Raw genomic sequence first — 15,376 nt, forward strand, 5'->3', positions numbered from 1 at the left:
AGTTCCCATATTGAGATTAAAATGATAACTGCCGATAATACGTGTTAGGATAAAGAGATATGTTTAATACTTAGCACCAAGTAAAATATATAAAGTTACAGAACTTAGAATCTGTCATGAACAGCAGTTTTCTGATAAGGACCGCTTGGATTAAACAGAAGCTTCCGGTAAATAAGGGCCCCATCCGCAATACAGAACACCGAAGCCGCGAGTCCAAACACCTGAAACAAAAACACAGTGTCACTGCTGCGGCTGTGGTCACACAGGTTTTAAGTGGTCTGCCCACTGGCTTCCTCTCCTGCTAGGGCACCAGGATTGCTCCCTACACTGTCACTCAATACTAAAATGGGAAGAGACCTCAGAGATCATTTTATTTTCATTCCCAAGTTTTCCCAATACTTTCCTAGAGAAAAGGAAAGAGCAGAAACAATACTGAAGTGGTGTTAAGTCTGAAATAAATACTTGTCTGGCTCTGTTGACTTGCTCTTGGACATAGTTTTAAAGCTCTACAGATGGTATTCAGTTACCAATCAACTCTTCTATACCCAGTGTTCAACTGTCTGACTTTCCTATTCCTATTTTCTACTGGAGAAAGGGTCAAAGTTAATGCCAGCTCAAGATTTAACCATGGTGATAGAAGCTGTGATAAAAGCTTTGGAGAAATGGAGTAAGATGATCCAAAGTGAACTTTCAAAGGCTGGGCTACATCCACTTAAGGGGTAGGATTCTAAACAGGCCTCAGGAAAATAAAACTGAGGTAAACGGAATAAACTAGCGCACAGCCTTCAGGTACTCTGATGGCTATTTGTGAACCGGTGTCTGGGCCAGAGAAAGGGGATGTCACTCTGCATGCTGTTTCATCAGTTCCATCCAACTGCCAGGAAGTCTGGCTTTCTGGCTCGCAGACACTGCTCCTTCTCCATCCTGAATCTCAAACGTAGCTTTCTTGGTTCTGCCCACACTAAGTAGCTCCTACCCATGCTTCCTGACCCTGGTACTCAGCATGTTGCCGGTCCTCCACCTGGAACCATCCCCCTATACTCCCATTTATTCCCAGAAAACTGTGATTCCACTGCCAGAGAGAAGTAGTTGGCTCCTCTTTTCTGTGTACCACGGTACTCTGTTAACAGCTATTTGCCTTTCTGTCTCCTGTATTAGGCTCTAAGTAACTTGAGGATAGCACTCACATTCTAGTCCAGTGCTGTCCAAAAGAAATATAATGTGAGTCACCACTGCAAAGCCACATAATTTAAAGTGTTCTTATAGGCACATTAAAAATAAAGAAAAAGCAAGTGAAATCAATTTTAATAGTAAATTTATTTAGCCTGATACATCCAAAAGATTATAATTTTAATATGTCATCAATATCAAAAAGTTTTAAATGAAACATTCTATATTCTTTTTTAGGGGTAGCAAGTCTTTGAAATCCAGTATATATTTTACACTTATAGCTCATCTCGGTTCAGAGCGGACACATTTCCAGTGCTCAGCAGCCACCTGTGGCCTGTGGCTCTATACTTTGTCAGCACTTACCAAAGTGCATTTAAAGAATGACTGAATGAATGAGTAAATAAGTGAATCAAAGTAAATCCTACGCCTCATCCCTCTTTCTCCATAGTAGAGGGATAAGATTATCTTTAAAGACAACTGGGAGAAATCGCTGTTACACAGCACTATCTCATATCTAGAGTAATTCACCCCTCATGAAGTTGCTTAGGGCCCAATGAAGCAGATGAAAAGCCATGGATTCTGACATACGTGGTCAGTTCTCCTAAATGGCCCATGTTATGAAAAGACAAAGAAGTAGGAGGGAGATTTCTTAAAGAAGAACTTTATAATTCACTTCTCTAAATTCTGAACCTAGAAAAGCCAAATGATTTTGAACCTCCTATAAGAAATCTCAGGTTGGGGAGGGTATAGCTCAGTGGTAGATGCCTAACATGCACAAGGTACTGGGTTCAATCTCCAGTACCTCCATTTATAATAAACAGATGAATAAATAAGTAAAAACTTTCCCCCCAAACAAAAACAAAATAAAATAAAAGTTAAGAAAAAAAGAACTCTCAGAAGAATATCAGATGGCACAGTATCCAAATCACTTGACTCCTGTGGTTTGCTCTGGCTTGCCTTCCAAATTAAACTGATTTCCTTGTCTTCAAGCAGTGTTCAAAATGATCCTTTAGTTACCAGGCTTTCTACCACCATTCCCTTATGATGAGACATCCTCTATTATATTCCACCTGAAGCAGGATCAGGACAAGAAATAACTAAGCCCAGAATAGTCTGTCTCACCTTAATAAGTGGTTATGTCTCCTTTTCTTGAAAAGGGAGCACTGTGAAACTCATCCATGGCTTGTTGGTTTGTTTGGCTTTTGGTTGACATCAGGTTTCTGAGAGCTAAGTATTGTAACCGAGTCCAGTAGCTTTTCCTAGGCTTGTCTAGCCCTACATATCTATGCGAAATATGGAGGAACTTCTTTATTTGGTTAACTTCAGTTTTAGTGTGAAATCTTATTCCTTCATGTTAATTAGGGCATGTGTTCACACACAAAATTATTAAGCCACTAGGTACTGTGTGCTGGCATAGGAGCCTCCAGGATGAATACAGCCTAGTTTTCTGTTCTCGTATCTATTTTTCAAGTAAAATTTGTATTCGGATCAAACCCGAAGGAAGAAACTTGAAAGACCTCCACTTACCCCTCCAAGGACTATATATGTTGTGGTTTCTGGGATCAGTGCCAACATAGATATAATTATCATGAATACTGCTGCTACCATTGAGTTGATAACATCCTGAAAACACAGAATAGAAAGGTCAGCTTTACATGAAGATCACCAAAAAAAAATGAATCAGCTCTCTAAAGATTTTGAAAGTTCTATTTTGTTAAACAAGTTTATTTAGTTTAAATAAATAGTTTTATTTCGTTTTAGGAAATCAAACTGCCACAGTAAAATGACATATATACAGTATTTCATCTACAATGATGCCTAATGGTTCTCTTAACCAATGATACACCACTCATTTAACTACTTAACAGGCTTCTTTCTTTTTTACTTAAATGCAGTTGGAGGGAGAACTTATCTGGTTAGGAGTGGATGATGTATTATGTGGAAGATTTAAAGTAGAATGGTACACTGGAAGTCAGAATGCCCAATTTTAATAATACAAGAGAAAGCGTGGCATAGTCTTACACTGTAAAACAACTTTATGATATTAACCACAATGCAATTAATAAAATGTAAAGCAGGAGAAAGTGGTAATTTTCAGGAAAAAAAGACTCCCACACATCTGTATGCAACAGCTGATTAATTATATAATTATTTATGATGTTGTAGCTCATTCATTTAAACATTTCTTGAAATGAAGCGTTTTCATTCTGAACTGTGGCTGTTAAGAGGTGCAATTTACATTTTGAATGGATATATATATAGTGTGGGAAAGGCAATAAATTGCCTTTATTTTGAAATGGTTTATGTATGTTTGCAGGTAACTGTACGCAGGAAGCAACTGTTAACACAGAAATAACAAACTTCAAAACCCTGGTAACTTAGGAAAGTAGTTATTACAAAGAAAATAGGAAGAGATTTCAATGGGGATGGAGAAAGATTAGATACACTTAAGCAGGAAAGAAAAAATTTCATTTGCAGGAGCTATTGAGGCCAGCTGTCCCAGGTTAATGCTCTTCTGTGCTGGGTATTTTGCTCTGCTTCAAGGCAACAGACCACACCTCTGCTTCAGACAGGCAGCCTTGCCTCCTGTAAGTAATTTGGGTAAGTGCATATGAATGGTTTTGGATAAAAATGGTGTTCTCGGGAGTGCAGAGAACCGTGGGGCGGCTGGAGGGAGGTGGGAAGGAGGGAACAGAGGCAAAGGATGCACCTGCCCGGAATATCAGTGATCCTTAATGGTCATTTAAAGCATTGTTTTTATATTAAAAACTAAACATCACTAGGCCATGGAGTAGAAAATAACTTTAACTACAAAAATGGAGATTTCACATAAATTTTGAGCCTGTACTTAGATACCACCACAAAGCCCCGGGCTGGCTCACTTGGTGTGTCTTCTGTCACTGGAGCACTGGAGGAGAATGGTCAGAGGAGGCCTGCGCGACAGACTGTCGGTTACGGCGACTTTGGGGCACTGAGACACATCACAAATCTGAGTGCAGGTGACCAAGGCCTTTCCTGATCAGTGAAGACAGTGGCCATCAGAAGCATTTACAAGTTACCTTTTCTCACCTACAGATGAATTGGAATCTTCAGCCATCTCTGTGTCTCCCACTTGTTTTTATAGTAAAAGAGCCTCAGGCAAGTTCTCCACCTGTTCTCTGGCCCATTCCTGTCAGCGCCTCTGCGGGGACCTCACTCTGTTCATTACCCTCCTTTGTCCCTGGCCAGGATTCCTCAGCTCAGTGGTGGCCCCTCTAGTTACAGTGGTCTGCCTGCTCAGTCTAACTGTTCCCACGGCTGTACTATCACTGTCCACGAGAGGCAAACCACCCTGGTAAAGGTCACCCGGAGCCTCTATTAATACAGCCAGCGAATTTTTTTTTTCAGGGGTTTCTCTCTTCACACGTGACAGTATTCAGCGCTCCTTTCCTCCTGAAACACCTCCTCTCCCTCGGGTCCCCTCCTGCCCTCCTCTGGCCACTCCTCCTTTTCACACCAGATGTCGGCATTTCCCAGCTTTCCCTTCCTCTTGCTCTACACTCTCTTTGAGCTGCTTGGGCCAGTCCTGGAGCTCATGTGCCATCTCAAGGTGATGACTCCCAAAGTTGCAGCTCTGACCCCTCTCTCTCCTTCAGATCTGAACATGTCCATCTGAATGTCCCATAAGCAACTAAGACCTAGTACTTCACCAACTGCACTTGGCCCAGCCTTAAACCTATGCTTCCTCCTATACTTCCTGTCTTATTATCCTCTTAAGATAGTTATTTAAATAGCAGGTGCCCTTGACTTTCCTCTTATCCACACCCATCAAATCTCATGAACACCTCCTTTCTCTCCAGCTACCCTTTTGACCTTTGTTCAGGACTTTCTCATGTTTCATGCCAGGATTATGATAACAGATGGTCTCTGAGACCTACTTCTAGTTTTGTTCCTCTTTAAGCCATTATTGACACTGCTACTCAGCGATCTCCTATAATGTAAACTAATCATGTCACTCTCCTAATTAAAAATCTCCCAAAGCTTCCAATGGCATTTGGGTTAAAACCCAGGACACACACAACCTCGCATGCTCTGACCTCTTACTGCCTCTCACACCTCCACTCTGGCCCCCTCTCGTCACAGCCATTCAGAACTACCTGTGGTCCTTGAGGGTCAAACTTTCTCCCCCTAGACCGTCACATATGCTGATCCCTGTATGGGGCAAGCCCTCCCATCCCCATGTCAGTCGGCTAACTACTTTTCATCCTCAACGCAGGCATAATTTTGGTCCCCTTCCCTGGCTGGGCGCCTCTACACCATCGAGGTATGCATCTGTCACAGCACCTGTTACGCTGAATTGCCCGTCTATCTTGCTTCCTGGTTACACTGAAAATCTCTCAGGTGCAAGATTTGTGATTTGTTTTATCAAAGAACCTATTACAGAATCTGGGATTAGCAGATACTCAACATTTGTTGAATAAATGATTTCATGAGACCCAGAGCAGAGAGGAATCTGGGTTTCATGATGGAGGAATAACTTAGTTGACCATGTCACACCATTTGTAAGAGTATATTATCAGCCAGGTTTGATCCTCAGAGATCTGGAGACGACTCTCAGTATGCTGCACATGGCTACGCTCCCTCTCGGTGTGTCCTCTTAAACAGGACTCCAAGTTTATCACTGGGACATGTAGGAAGCTCCAGAGAATTATTACAATTTGGAGAAAAATAAATGCTAAAATGGGTTAGTTTTATTGACCTTGGGAAAGCAGAGTGTGAAGAGTAACTATACAACTTTTTTGAGTATGGGATTAAGAGGATGTGGACACTGTTCCTCATCTCCTTGAAGAAATCCTCGGAATAACTGAGCTTAGTCCTTTCTGCCACCAAATGATGCTGCAATCACTGAGGGCCAACTGAAGGAGGCTTTGTAATCTCTTCTCCTAACCCTCCCTCCCATCAGGCCCAGCTCTGAAGTGTAGACCGAGGAGTTTGGAGAGTGCTACGAAGATCCTATTTCCCAGCTTTCCACTTTGGGGACTTTCTTAGCTCATGATTAGCCCAAAATGCTCATCACTGGCCTTCAAAGGCGGTTCTGGAAGTCACCACTGTAAGGCATGCTTAGGGTTTGAGAGTAGCTCTAAAGTCCTCTTTCCTTAATACAGCTTATCAGCTTGGATATCAGCACTATGGACTCCAAGATGATGAGACAAGTGCAACCATCAGTCCAGCCAAAGGGTGGCAGGGCAGCAGGGGGGTCTTAGAAAGGAGACCTTAGATAGGATTAGATAGGATTCTGAGGGTAAGACTTGAAAGAGGAGAGGTGAAGTCACTCAGTTTTCCCTAGAACCAGCTTATAGTCCAGGCTGAAGGGCCAAGTACCCTTTAGCTACTATCTTCAACTTGCGTATTTGGAGAGTTTCCAGAACCATTTGGGCATTCCACTGGGCAGTTTATTCCTAATGCTATGAGTATGGCAGGCAAAGTCCATATGCTACTAAGTAAGGTTCTGCAAGATGAGTTAAAAATTATTTAGCATTAATGATTACAGACATTTTTAAGTAGGATAATGTTGTGCTTTATTCAGCCTCTCAAATTATTTTGATTTTCCATTTAGTGATTAGGGATGTGTGCACTTAGACACTTGTATATCTGCCTCCATCTCTATTCCCCAATTCTGAGGCTTTATTAACGTGCATTTTAAAAGGAAGTAAAGATAAAGAATGCTCAATAATTTTATCGACCACCATCTTAAATTTAAATTTCTTTTGGAGATCTACACCTAAGTGAATTCTCCTAATACCAGAGCCAGCCACATCTACTGATAGATGGAGCTCAGAGGAGAACTTGTGCTCTGTGGTTGCCCTGGTGCCCTGAGAGTCTCCTCTGGGGACAAGACAGAGCACATTAGCAGTGGCTAGAGCTCCTCCTTCCTAAGCCTGTCAGAGATTCCTTAAAGGCAGAAGGAAACTAAAGAACAAAGTTTATTAAAATGTCTAACTACGGCAGGAAAAAATAATTTTAACGATGAAACTGAACACTTACAAGCAAAGGCCAAAATACACAGTTAACTAATCGATCAAGTCTGACTGTATATAAAACTATGAAAAAGAAAATAATGGTGACTTCAAATCCAGTGATGACGATGTATGGCTCTGGGGCTTGTGCGATGATAAAAAAGGTCATAGATGTCACAGTTAGCACCTATAGGGAAAAAAAACCACCATGATTTATTTAGGGATTATTGAATACAAGTTTAAACTGTAAAAAAGATCATTTCTTTTTTAAAAAAAAATTTGTTTAGGGGGGAGGTAATCAGGTGTATTTCTTTATTTAATGGAGGTGCTGGGGATTGAACCCAGGACCTTGCGCATGCTAAGCGTGCACTCTTACCACTGAGCTATACCCTCCTCCCCAATCATTTCTAAAATAACTAAAAAAATGGGTTTCTGCCATATACACACTCATCTAAAAGAGCTGTGACTACAGTGTACAGATGTCAACCTCTCTTTGTGTTTTAGAGAACTCTGTGTCCCTCTGTTTTATTCCACTTGTATACCTAATACCATCACTTCCCGCATCTGTTCCCTTGATCTTTTCCCACTAAATACCTCATTTTCCCTCCCGTACCTTCAATCTCTCCTCCTCCACCAACTCCTTTCCTCATCTTCCTATAAACATACCTTTTATCTTCTCTTAAAACATACATACACACCTTCCTTTCATTCCACTCCCCACAGAAATTCTCATTTTCTACTTCACCCTATAATGCTTCTCAAAAAGTCTGTATACTGGCTGCTGTAACTCCTTGTCATACACTCATCATGCTTTACCTCTTAACAATCTGGAATCTGCTGTCAAATTTAAACTTAGAATGTTGTCATGAAAAACACTTGGGGAGGAAAGTTTAAAACAACTTGTCAGAGAAAAAAAAAATTCTCTGAAGAACCCTGTGGAGAAGAAAAGGGGAAAAAAAAAAAACCCTGACAATTCTGATGCTTCACTTTTAAACACACTTCCTCTTATCTAAACACAGTGTAATCAGAATTAACAGATATTTTAAGTGAAAAAATCTGTGAAGATAATTAATGTAATCCAGTGTACTCATTTCCAAATGAAGATTTAGAACACAGAAATGTTAAGTGATTTAAAGGAGAAAATAAGCTGGCAGGTTCCTGGGAGTCTGTCAATGTCACAATGTTCTTAGGAGCTACGGCTCTATCCAGAGTCTGTATTCTTGGAGAACGGTTTTGTCAAGAGTCTTCCCTGCTTGGACTTTAAGGATCAGTCTGGCAGCTGGCAGCATCCACATACTCTTTTAAACCTTATATCTCTGTAGGCTACTTATTCATAATTCTTTCAGTTACTTTACTAGTATAAAAATAGCTTACCTTTAGATTTCTAAATTGGTCAGTTTGCTTACATAGCAAACATAGCTAGTTACTAAATAACTCATTCTTTATAATTAGTATATTTACTATTATATTATATATATATATTATATATTACTATAATATATATTACTACATGTCATTTCAAACCACTTCATTGACTCTACAGAACCAAGATCTTGAGCTCATGGGTTATGAAATCAAGGGCCACTTTTTCAGTCCCCAACCTCTGTAACCTTGGAATTCGGCACCATGTTATTGGGCATTGGTGGTTAGTCTATTTTCTTAACAGTTCCCATAATTTCAGTCACACTTACAGCTCTTATATCTTTCCTAACTTCTGGCTTTTGTTTTCTGTTCTCTTTTAAATATCCCACTAACAACTTGAACATTTCTTCACCACTCGATGCTTTTGCCAAGACCAATGATTTCAAAATTACTGAATTTCACGAACATTTTTCAGTCCTTATCCTACTGGACCCCTGTGACTAATTTGCCGTTGGCTATCTTTTTCCTACTTTTCTCTTCCTTTGGCTCCCATGTCACCTTTCCTAGTTCTTATACCTCTGAAACTATTCTCTCTTGGTGGGCTTTCCTTTTACCCATCGCTGGCATTCCTTTAGATTCTGTCCACAACCCACTCAGCAAATCTGGGTCTCTGTCCCACGTCAGCCCTCAACATCTCACACTGCTGTTGCCATTTAGAATATCTGAATAACCTACAGGAACCTTCAATTCACCATGTCCAAAACTGGTCTCACCTTGCCCCTTCCTCCTGTATTCACCATCTTAATTGGTAATAATTATAAAGATACCACCATCCATCGTTTCACCTGCCTAGAAACCTAAGATCGCTGCTCCTACTCACTCCCCACAACTGATCAATCATGAAGTCCTGACGACTTAATGCCTAATCATTTTGGGCATCCACTTCATCCCTACAGCTACTGCCCCTCAGTATCTTTCCCCTGAACTACCATGACAAAGATACTACAGTAAAATTCCTAAAATGAAAACGTGTGCATCTTTCCATCTATTTAAAACCCTTCAATGGTTCCCCATGGTATTTAGAATAGAGCCTACCTTCACTGTGGTATTCAAAGTCTTTCGTGATTCAGTTCCTGTCTATTTCTCTCACAAAGAGTTGTTCACAGTTTATCCACAGGATAATTCCAGTGTTCAAATCTCAGTCCTCATCTTACTTGAACTATCATTAGTATTTGACAGAGTTGATCATTCCCTTGAGAAAGTTTCTTCACTTGGCTTCTAGGACACCATACTCTTGGTTTCTCCTCCCTAACTGCTCTCTCTCATTCTTCTTTTCTAGTTCTGCATCCTCTCCCCAACCTCTTAATGTCCAAGTGTTCCAGGGCTCGATCCATGGTCCTCTTCTCCACTTTGTCTACACTCACCCCTTGATGATCTCATCAGTCTTGTGACTTTAAATACCTCTATTTCTGAAGTGCCCATCTCTCTCCTGAAATCCAGTCTTGTATATTCCAAATGCGTATTCAGTATAGCCACTTGGATGTCTAGTAGATATCTCTAATCTAACAATGAAATCCAAAACTGAACTTCTGATCTTCTGCCTACATTTGCTTCACCCCCAGGCTTTCAGTGAACTCCATTCTCCCAGCTGCTTAGGTCAAAAACTTTGGCATTATCTTGGACTCCCCTCTTTTTCTCACACCACATCTGGCTCACCGGCAAATCTTATTGGGGCTACTTCCAGAATATATCCCAAATGTGATCATTTCTCATAACTTACTCTGCTAACACCCTGGTCTGAGTCACTATCATCTTTTGTCCAGATTACTGCAGTAGCTCTAACTGGTCTCTGTTTTTTCTGTCGTTGCCTCTGCAGCAGTCCCCTTCTGCCCTCACCACCATTCTATTGTCAACATAGCAGCGGATGGGTTCTTTTTTTTAAATGTTAGATCACATACGTTATTCAAAACCTTCTTCATCTCCCAGTGTCCCCATGTCACTCCACTCTGGCTATACCGTTTTCCTTGCTTTTTCTTCAGCCCTTTAGGTACATTCCTGCCATAGGGCCACTGTACTGGATTTTCCCTTGTCTTGAACACTCTTCTGTCAGATGTTCTCATAGCCAACTCCCTCATCTCACTCAGCTCTTTGCCCAGATATCATCTCAACAAGGCCTAACCTGACCACTCTGTTCCTGCCACCTGCAACCCTCCTCTCCAAGCCTTCTTCTCCTTACCTGGCTTTTCCTTTTCTCTTGTTCCACAGCACCTGCCCCCTTCTAGAATATGACACCATTTATTTATTTATTGTGTCTATTGTTTGTCTTCCCTGCCCTTCCACCCTAATATGTAAACTCCATGAGGACAGGGATCTTTGTTTTGTTCCCTGTATCTCCCAACAGCCTGGAACAGTGCCTGGCACATGGTAGGCTTTCAATAAATATCTGTTGAATGAAAAAAATAAGACAACACTCAACTTCCTATGATTTGTTGCATAAATCATGCTTTTTTTTTTTTTTTTTTTTGCCTCCTTGCCTTTGCTCAGGTGGCTGTCCCTCAAGCCCTATCCAAGGTTCCCCTGGGAAGTTTCTGGACACCTCCCTTTATCTTGTCCTCCATTAGATGCCTCGCTGTGTGCCCTACCTTCATCTTATCACATATCGTAGCTTTCTGCTCATGTGCCTGTCTCTCTGACTAAAATGAAGGACTCCAGGAGTCACGGACTTTTGCCTTGAGTGTCTTTGTTGTTTCAGGTTCTAACACAGTGCTGGGAATACATTAAAAACTCAAAATGTTTGTTGAGGGTACTAATGTGTCAAAAATGAAAACCTTCTCACAAAATCCTGTTCCTCCTTCAGTGTTCCAGAGCTTTCAGTACCTGGCATAAACTCCCAGACTCTCAACCCTGATTATTTACTCCCAACCCAAGGTAATCTCTCTATCCTTTGACCTCTGGAGTAGTTTTCTAAACTTCTCATTTGCATTCTGATCTGCACTATGTTATAGTTATTTCTCAGAATCACAGCCTTTGGTGTGGGAAGGACCTTGCATGCCATTTGTTCTACCCACTCGCCTGAAGCTGGAATCGTCATTACAACATGCTCACTAAGTGCTCATCTGGGCCTATTACCTCTGCTCTCTGGAAATGTACTGCCTTCCCAAGTGGCCACTTAATTTTGGGAACATTCCCAATAGAAAATTCTTCCTCATATTAAGCGGAACTGTTTCCTTGTAACTTTTAACTATTTCCACCCCTCCCCTATATGTCACCTCTTTAAAACTTGAAAAGTATTTGAATTCCTTCAACATATTCTCCTATGATAATTTCCACTTCTCTAACTAGCCAGGTGGCCTTCCTCCAAATGATGATTCAGTCTCTCCAAACCTCTGTCCACATTTGGCTGCAATGCTCCTGGCATGTCTGATGCCCCAGAAACCGCAGACCCATCATCCTTGCTCTGGACTGTAGCAGCCTGGCCCTTGCTAACGTCAAATTTCTGTGTTACAGTAAGTAAACACCACTGAAACCCCTCAGTCTTTGTTTTGTTGGCATCTGAGTGGTACAACTGCATCTGCCTCACCTGGTAACCTGGCTACCCGGTGTGTGGGTCCATTCATGTAACTATGCTGATTTTGTTTTAGGAGTGTGTCCATGGGCCCCCTGAAAGGGAGGACAGTGCCTTATTTCTCTTCTACCTCCAGGGCGCAGAGCGAATTGCCTTGCCTCTAGGGAGGCTTTGATAAAAGCAAGGTTGAAAGAGAGGACAGGGCGTTGCTCTCCGTTCTTTGCAGCCCAATCTCCCGGGCCCGTGAGCACTCTGGTACATGGTCTCCCGACCCCGCGGCCCCGCCCTCACCAGCCGCAGTATCTTCACGTGGCCTTTCACGCTGAAGCAGAAAGGGCGCTGCTTCGGTTTCTGCTTCAGAGTCGGCATTGCGCCTGCAGACCCAGCAGTAGCACTTGCCCTTCAGTCCCCCTTCGCAGTGCACCACTCCGCCGGGTCTCGTGCGGATACTGCAACCGCCTCACCGCCGCGCGCTGCTCTTCTAGGTTTCTTCGCCCTCGCGCGCGCATGCACACGTCACCCCGGCCCGCACTCATGCGCATGCGCCTTCCCGAAACCGCAAGCCGGCTGCTCCGGTTCTGCGGGCTGCTGGGGTTTGCCTGGTGCATTTCCACAGATCTAGAGGGCCGCCACGAAGGCCAGCCCGCTGTTAGCAACGCCCTGCCCTGCCCTGGACCCAGGACAGCTGCTCTCCAGCTCTCCACAGGAGTTTTTTTTTGTCAGGAAGCCCTGGAGCGGGGAAGGGAGGGGGTGGTGTGGTGAGGTGGCAGGTGGGGTGAAGAAGAGTGTTCTGCCACCCCAAACTATGGACATCTCCAGTACCACCACTTTAGGGAGGATTTCCCTTGGTCACTCTGTCTAGAGGAGCCACCATCACCCTCTCCTCATAGCATTTATCACTAGCTGATACATAGATACCTTAAGAATGTAAATTGCACAAGAGCAGGGGCTTGCCTGTCTGCTCTCCGTGCAGGGTGCCCAGGGTCTGGCACATAGTACATGTAGAATATGTGTAGTCTGAACGAATGGTTTGGGCCTCATACCCTCCCTATCCCTGCCCTCTGGGTATCACAGTCTGGGTTTGTGAGCCTGTTCTGCATGTTTTTGTTTTTGCCTCCCACTGGTGCTGGTTCTTCCCTAGAACGACCTGGGGCCTGCAAATACTCAATTCAGTTCGTGTTTTTCACAAGTGCTCCTATGATGCTCCATCATCTTTGAGCCTTTCTTTTTAGGGATGTGAAGTATGTGTGGCTCCTTTTATGTGATTTAAATTCTGTCTTGGATAATTTGGCCATCACCCCAGTCCATTCAGACCACTGTGGGTCCTACCCATCTCAGCTTGAGTTCATTTAATTTAGTCAACTCTGATCAGCAGGTACCTCCAACAACCTCATCCCAAGTGACTCCAGAAATGTTGAACCTAATCCTGAACTTTGTTTATAGAGGGTACACTTGCCCTGTGCTAGGGCTGTAGCAGATATTACATGAAGTACAAGATGTGGTTGTGGCTTTCCGGTTACAGATCTAGAGGCTGAGTGAACCGTCTCGAAAATAACCTCCTTTTCCCTGCCCAAGAGATGGCTGCTAGCAGCTCCTATTCTTTTTCTTTTTAATTGAAACCTAGTTGATTTACAGTGCTGTGTTTCTGGTGTACAACATAGTGATTCAGTTACAAATACATATGTACATATATACATTCTTTTTCATTGTAGGTTATTACAAGCTATTGGATATAGTTCCCTGTGCTATACAGTGGGACTTTGTTGTTTATCTATTTTGTATATAGTAGTTTGTATCTGCTTATCCTGAACTCCTATTTTATCCCTCCCCCTCCTTTCCCCTTTGGTAACCACAAGTTTGTTTTCAATGTCTGTGAGTCTGTTTCTGTTTTGTAAAGAAGTTTATTTGTGTCATTTTTTTTAGATTCCACATATAAATGATATCACATATTTGTCTTTCTCTGTCTGACTTAGTTCACTTAATACAATAATCTTTAGGTCCATCGATGTTGCTGCAAATGGCATTTCATTCTTTTTTATGGCTGAGTAGTATTCTATTGTCTGTTTGTCTGTCTATCTATCTATCTCACGACTTCTTTATCCAATCATCTGTCGATGGACACTTATGTTGCTTCCAAGTCTTGGCTATTGCAAAGAGTGCTTCTGTGAACACTGGGGTGCATGTATCTTTTTGAATTAGAGTTTTCTCAAGATATATGCCCAGATTGGAATTGCTGGATCATATGGTAGTTCAATTTTTAGTTTTTTAAGGAATCTCCATACTATTTTCCATAGTGGTAGTAGCTCCTATTCTTTGGAGAAGTGGGAAACCCCGCTGCCCGAGCATCACGGTGGGGATGAACACACTGTCTCTGCTCTTTAACACACAGCTTAGATTCCCCATCTGCCTCACACTTGTGCTGAATTTTTGCTACCGGACCATGGATGAGATTTACAGGCTTCTCCCCATCCCCTAGTTATCTGTCCAGTGGGAATATTAATTGTGCCTTTGTTAAAAGATAAATTAAGGCATATTAAAATTTTTAAGATTTTTGTCTGAAAAAGAATCGATTCAGATCAGGCAGCATCCACTCTAGCAGATACAAAATAGCTCTGAGGAGCTGTACAAAGTGAAAGACTTTCATAGGCAGGAGCGGGAACAAGGAAATTATACTAGGCAAAAATGCCAGTTAGTTATTGCAAGATTACTTTCCTTCAGAGGTGTCAGGGGGTTCTATCAGGCATATTAATTAACTTGTGCTGGTCAGGTCTTGCCTGACTGATTGGTTTAAGATTCCATTTCTGGAATAGACAAAACTATAATTGTCTTGGTTTGGGGAATGAGGCTTAGCATATGCGATTCCATTTTGGGCTTGTTGTCTTGTTTTTTAAAAAACTTCCTGAAAGATCTAGTGTATTTACAGTCCAGACCTTCAAAATGTCAAAGTTCAGAGGAGAGAGTGCTGGCTGTGAAGCAAGACATCTCGAATTCCAGCTCCACCCCTTAATGAATGCTTCTGATCACTTTTAACAAGTTACTTACGTTTCTGAGGATCAGCTCAGCTCAGAGAATGGGATTGACAATATTCACTTGCACGGTTTTTGGGAAGAATAAGTGACACTGTGAGTATGTGCCAGGTGCCTGGATTCAACAGGTGCTCAGTTAAATAATCTCCAATAATTAATCAATCAGTCGCAGGTATTTTTGGCCACCCATTCCCCGAGCCTTGCCAAGTCATGAGTTCATTCTGCCAGCTCCCGTTAGCGGGACGATTTCCAGGCTA

The 15,376-nt window shown here is 42.2% G+C and overlaps 2 protein-coding genes across 6 annotated transcripts in view; one reads left to right on the forward strand and one right to left on the reverse strand.

Annotated features, from left to right (window-relative positions):
• Nucleotides 1–22: 22 nt before the first annotated feature.
• On the reverse strand, nt 23–15,367 carry CKLF (chemokine like factor). Of its 2 annotated transcripts, XM_074370642.1 has the most exons (4): nt 12,385–15,367; nt 7,195–7,353; nt 2,698–2,793; nt 23–221 (listed from the first exon to the last, which is right to left on the reverse strand). In XM_074370642.1, the coding sequence occupies exons 1-4, from the start codon at nt 12,460–12,462 to the stop codon at nt 105–107; spliced, it is 450 nt and encodes a 149-aa protein (XP_074226743.1). In that variant the 5' UTR covers nt 12,463–15,367; the 3' UTR covers nt 23–104. The 2 variants fall into 2 exon arrangements, with proteins under 2 accessions (XP_074226743.1, XP_045378158.1); XM_045522202.2 differs by lacking the exon at nt 7,195–7,353.
• Nucleotides 11,045–15,376, forward strand: part of TK2 (thymidine kinase 2) — a 31,509-nt gene continuing 27,177 nt past the window's right edge. For 2 of the 4 annotated variants that reach the window (XM_074370635.1, XM_074370632.1), the window contains exon 1: nt 11,045–12,034. The gene's annotated coding sequence lies outside the window, so the exon portion shown is untranslated. The remainder of the gene's footprint in view (nt 12,035–15,376) is intronic. The other 2 variants (XM_074370633.1, XM_074370636.1) reach the window with 2 other exon arrangements.

Source organism: Camelus bactrianus, chromosome 9 (genome assembly GCF_048773025.1).
Source record: "Camelus bactrianus isolate YW-2024 breed Bactrian camel chromosome 9, ASM4877302v1, whole genome shotgun sequence".
In the NCBI taxonomy this organism is placed as follows: Eukaryota; Metazoa; Chordata; class Mammalia; order Artiodactyla; family Camelidae; genus Camelus; species Camelus bactrianus.

Excerpts from the sequence above, each read along its gene's own strand:
- CKLF (XM_074370642.1), bottom strand. The coding sequence starts at position 12,462 with ATGCCGACTCTGAAGCAGAAACCGAAGCAGCGCCCTTTCTGCTTCAGC. Across the intron at positions 7,354-12,384 it reads ACGTGAAGATACTGCGGCTG|GTGCTAACTGTGACATCTAT; the intron begins GTGAGGGCGGGG and ends TTTTCCCTATAG. Across the intron at positions 222-2,697 it reads CATATATAGTCCTTGGAGGG|GTGTTTGGACTCGCGGCTTC; the intron begins GTAAGTGGAGGT and ends TTTTTGTTTCAG.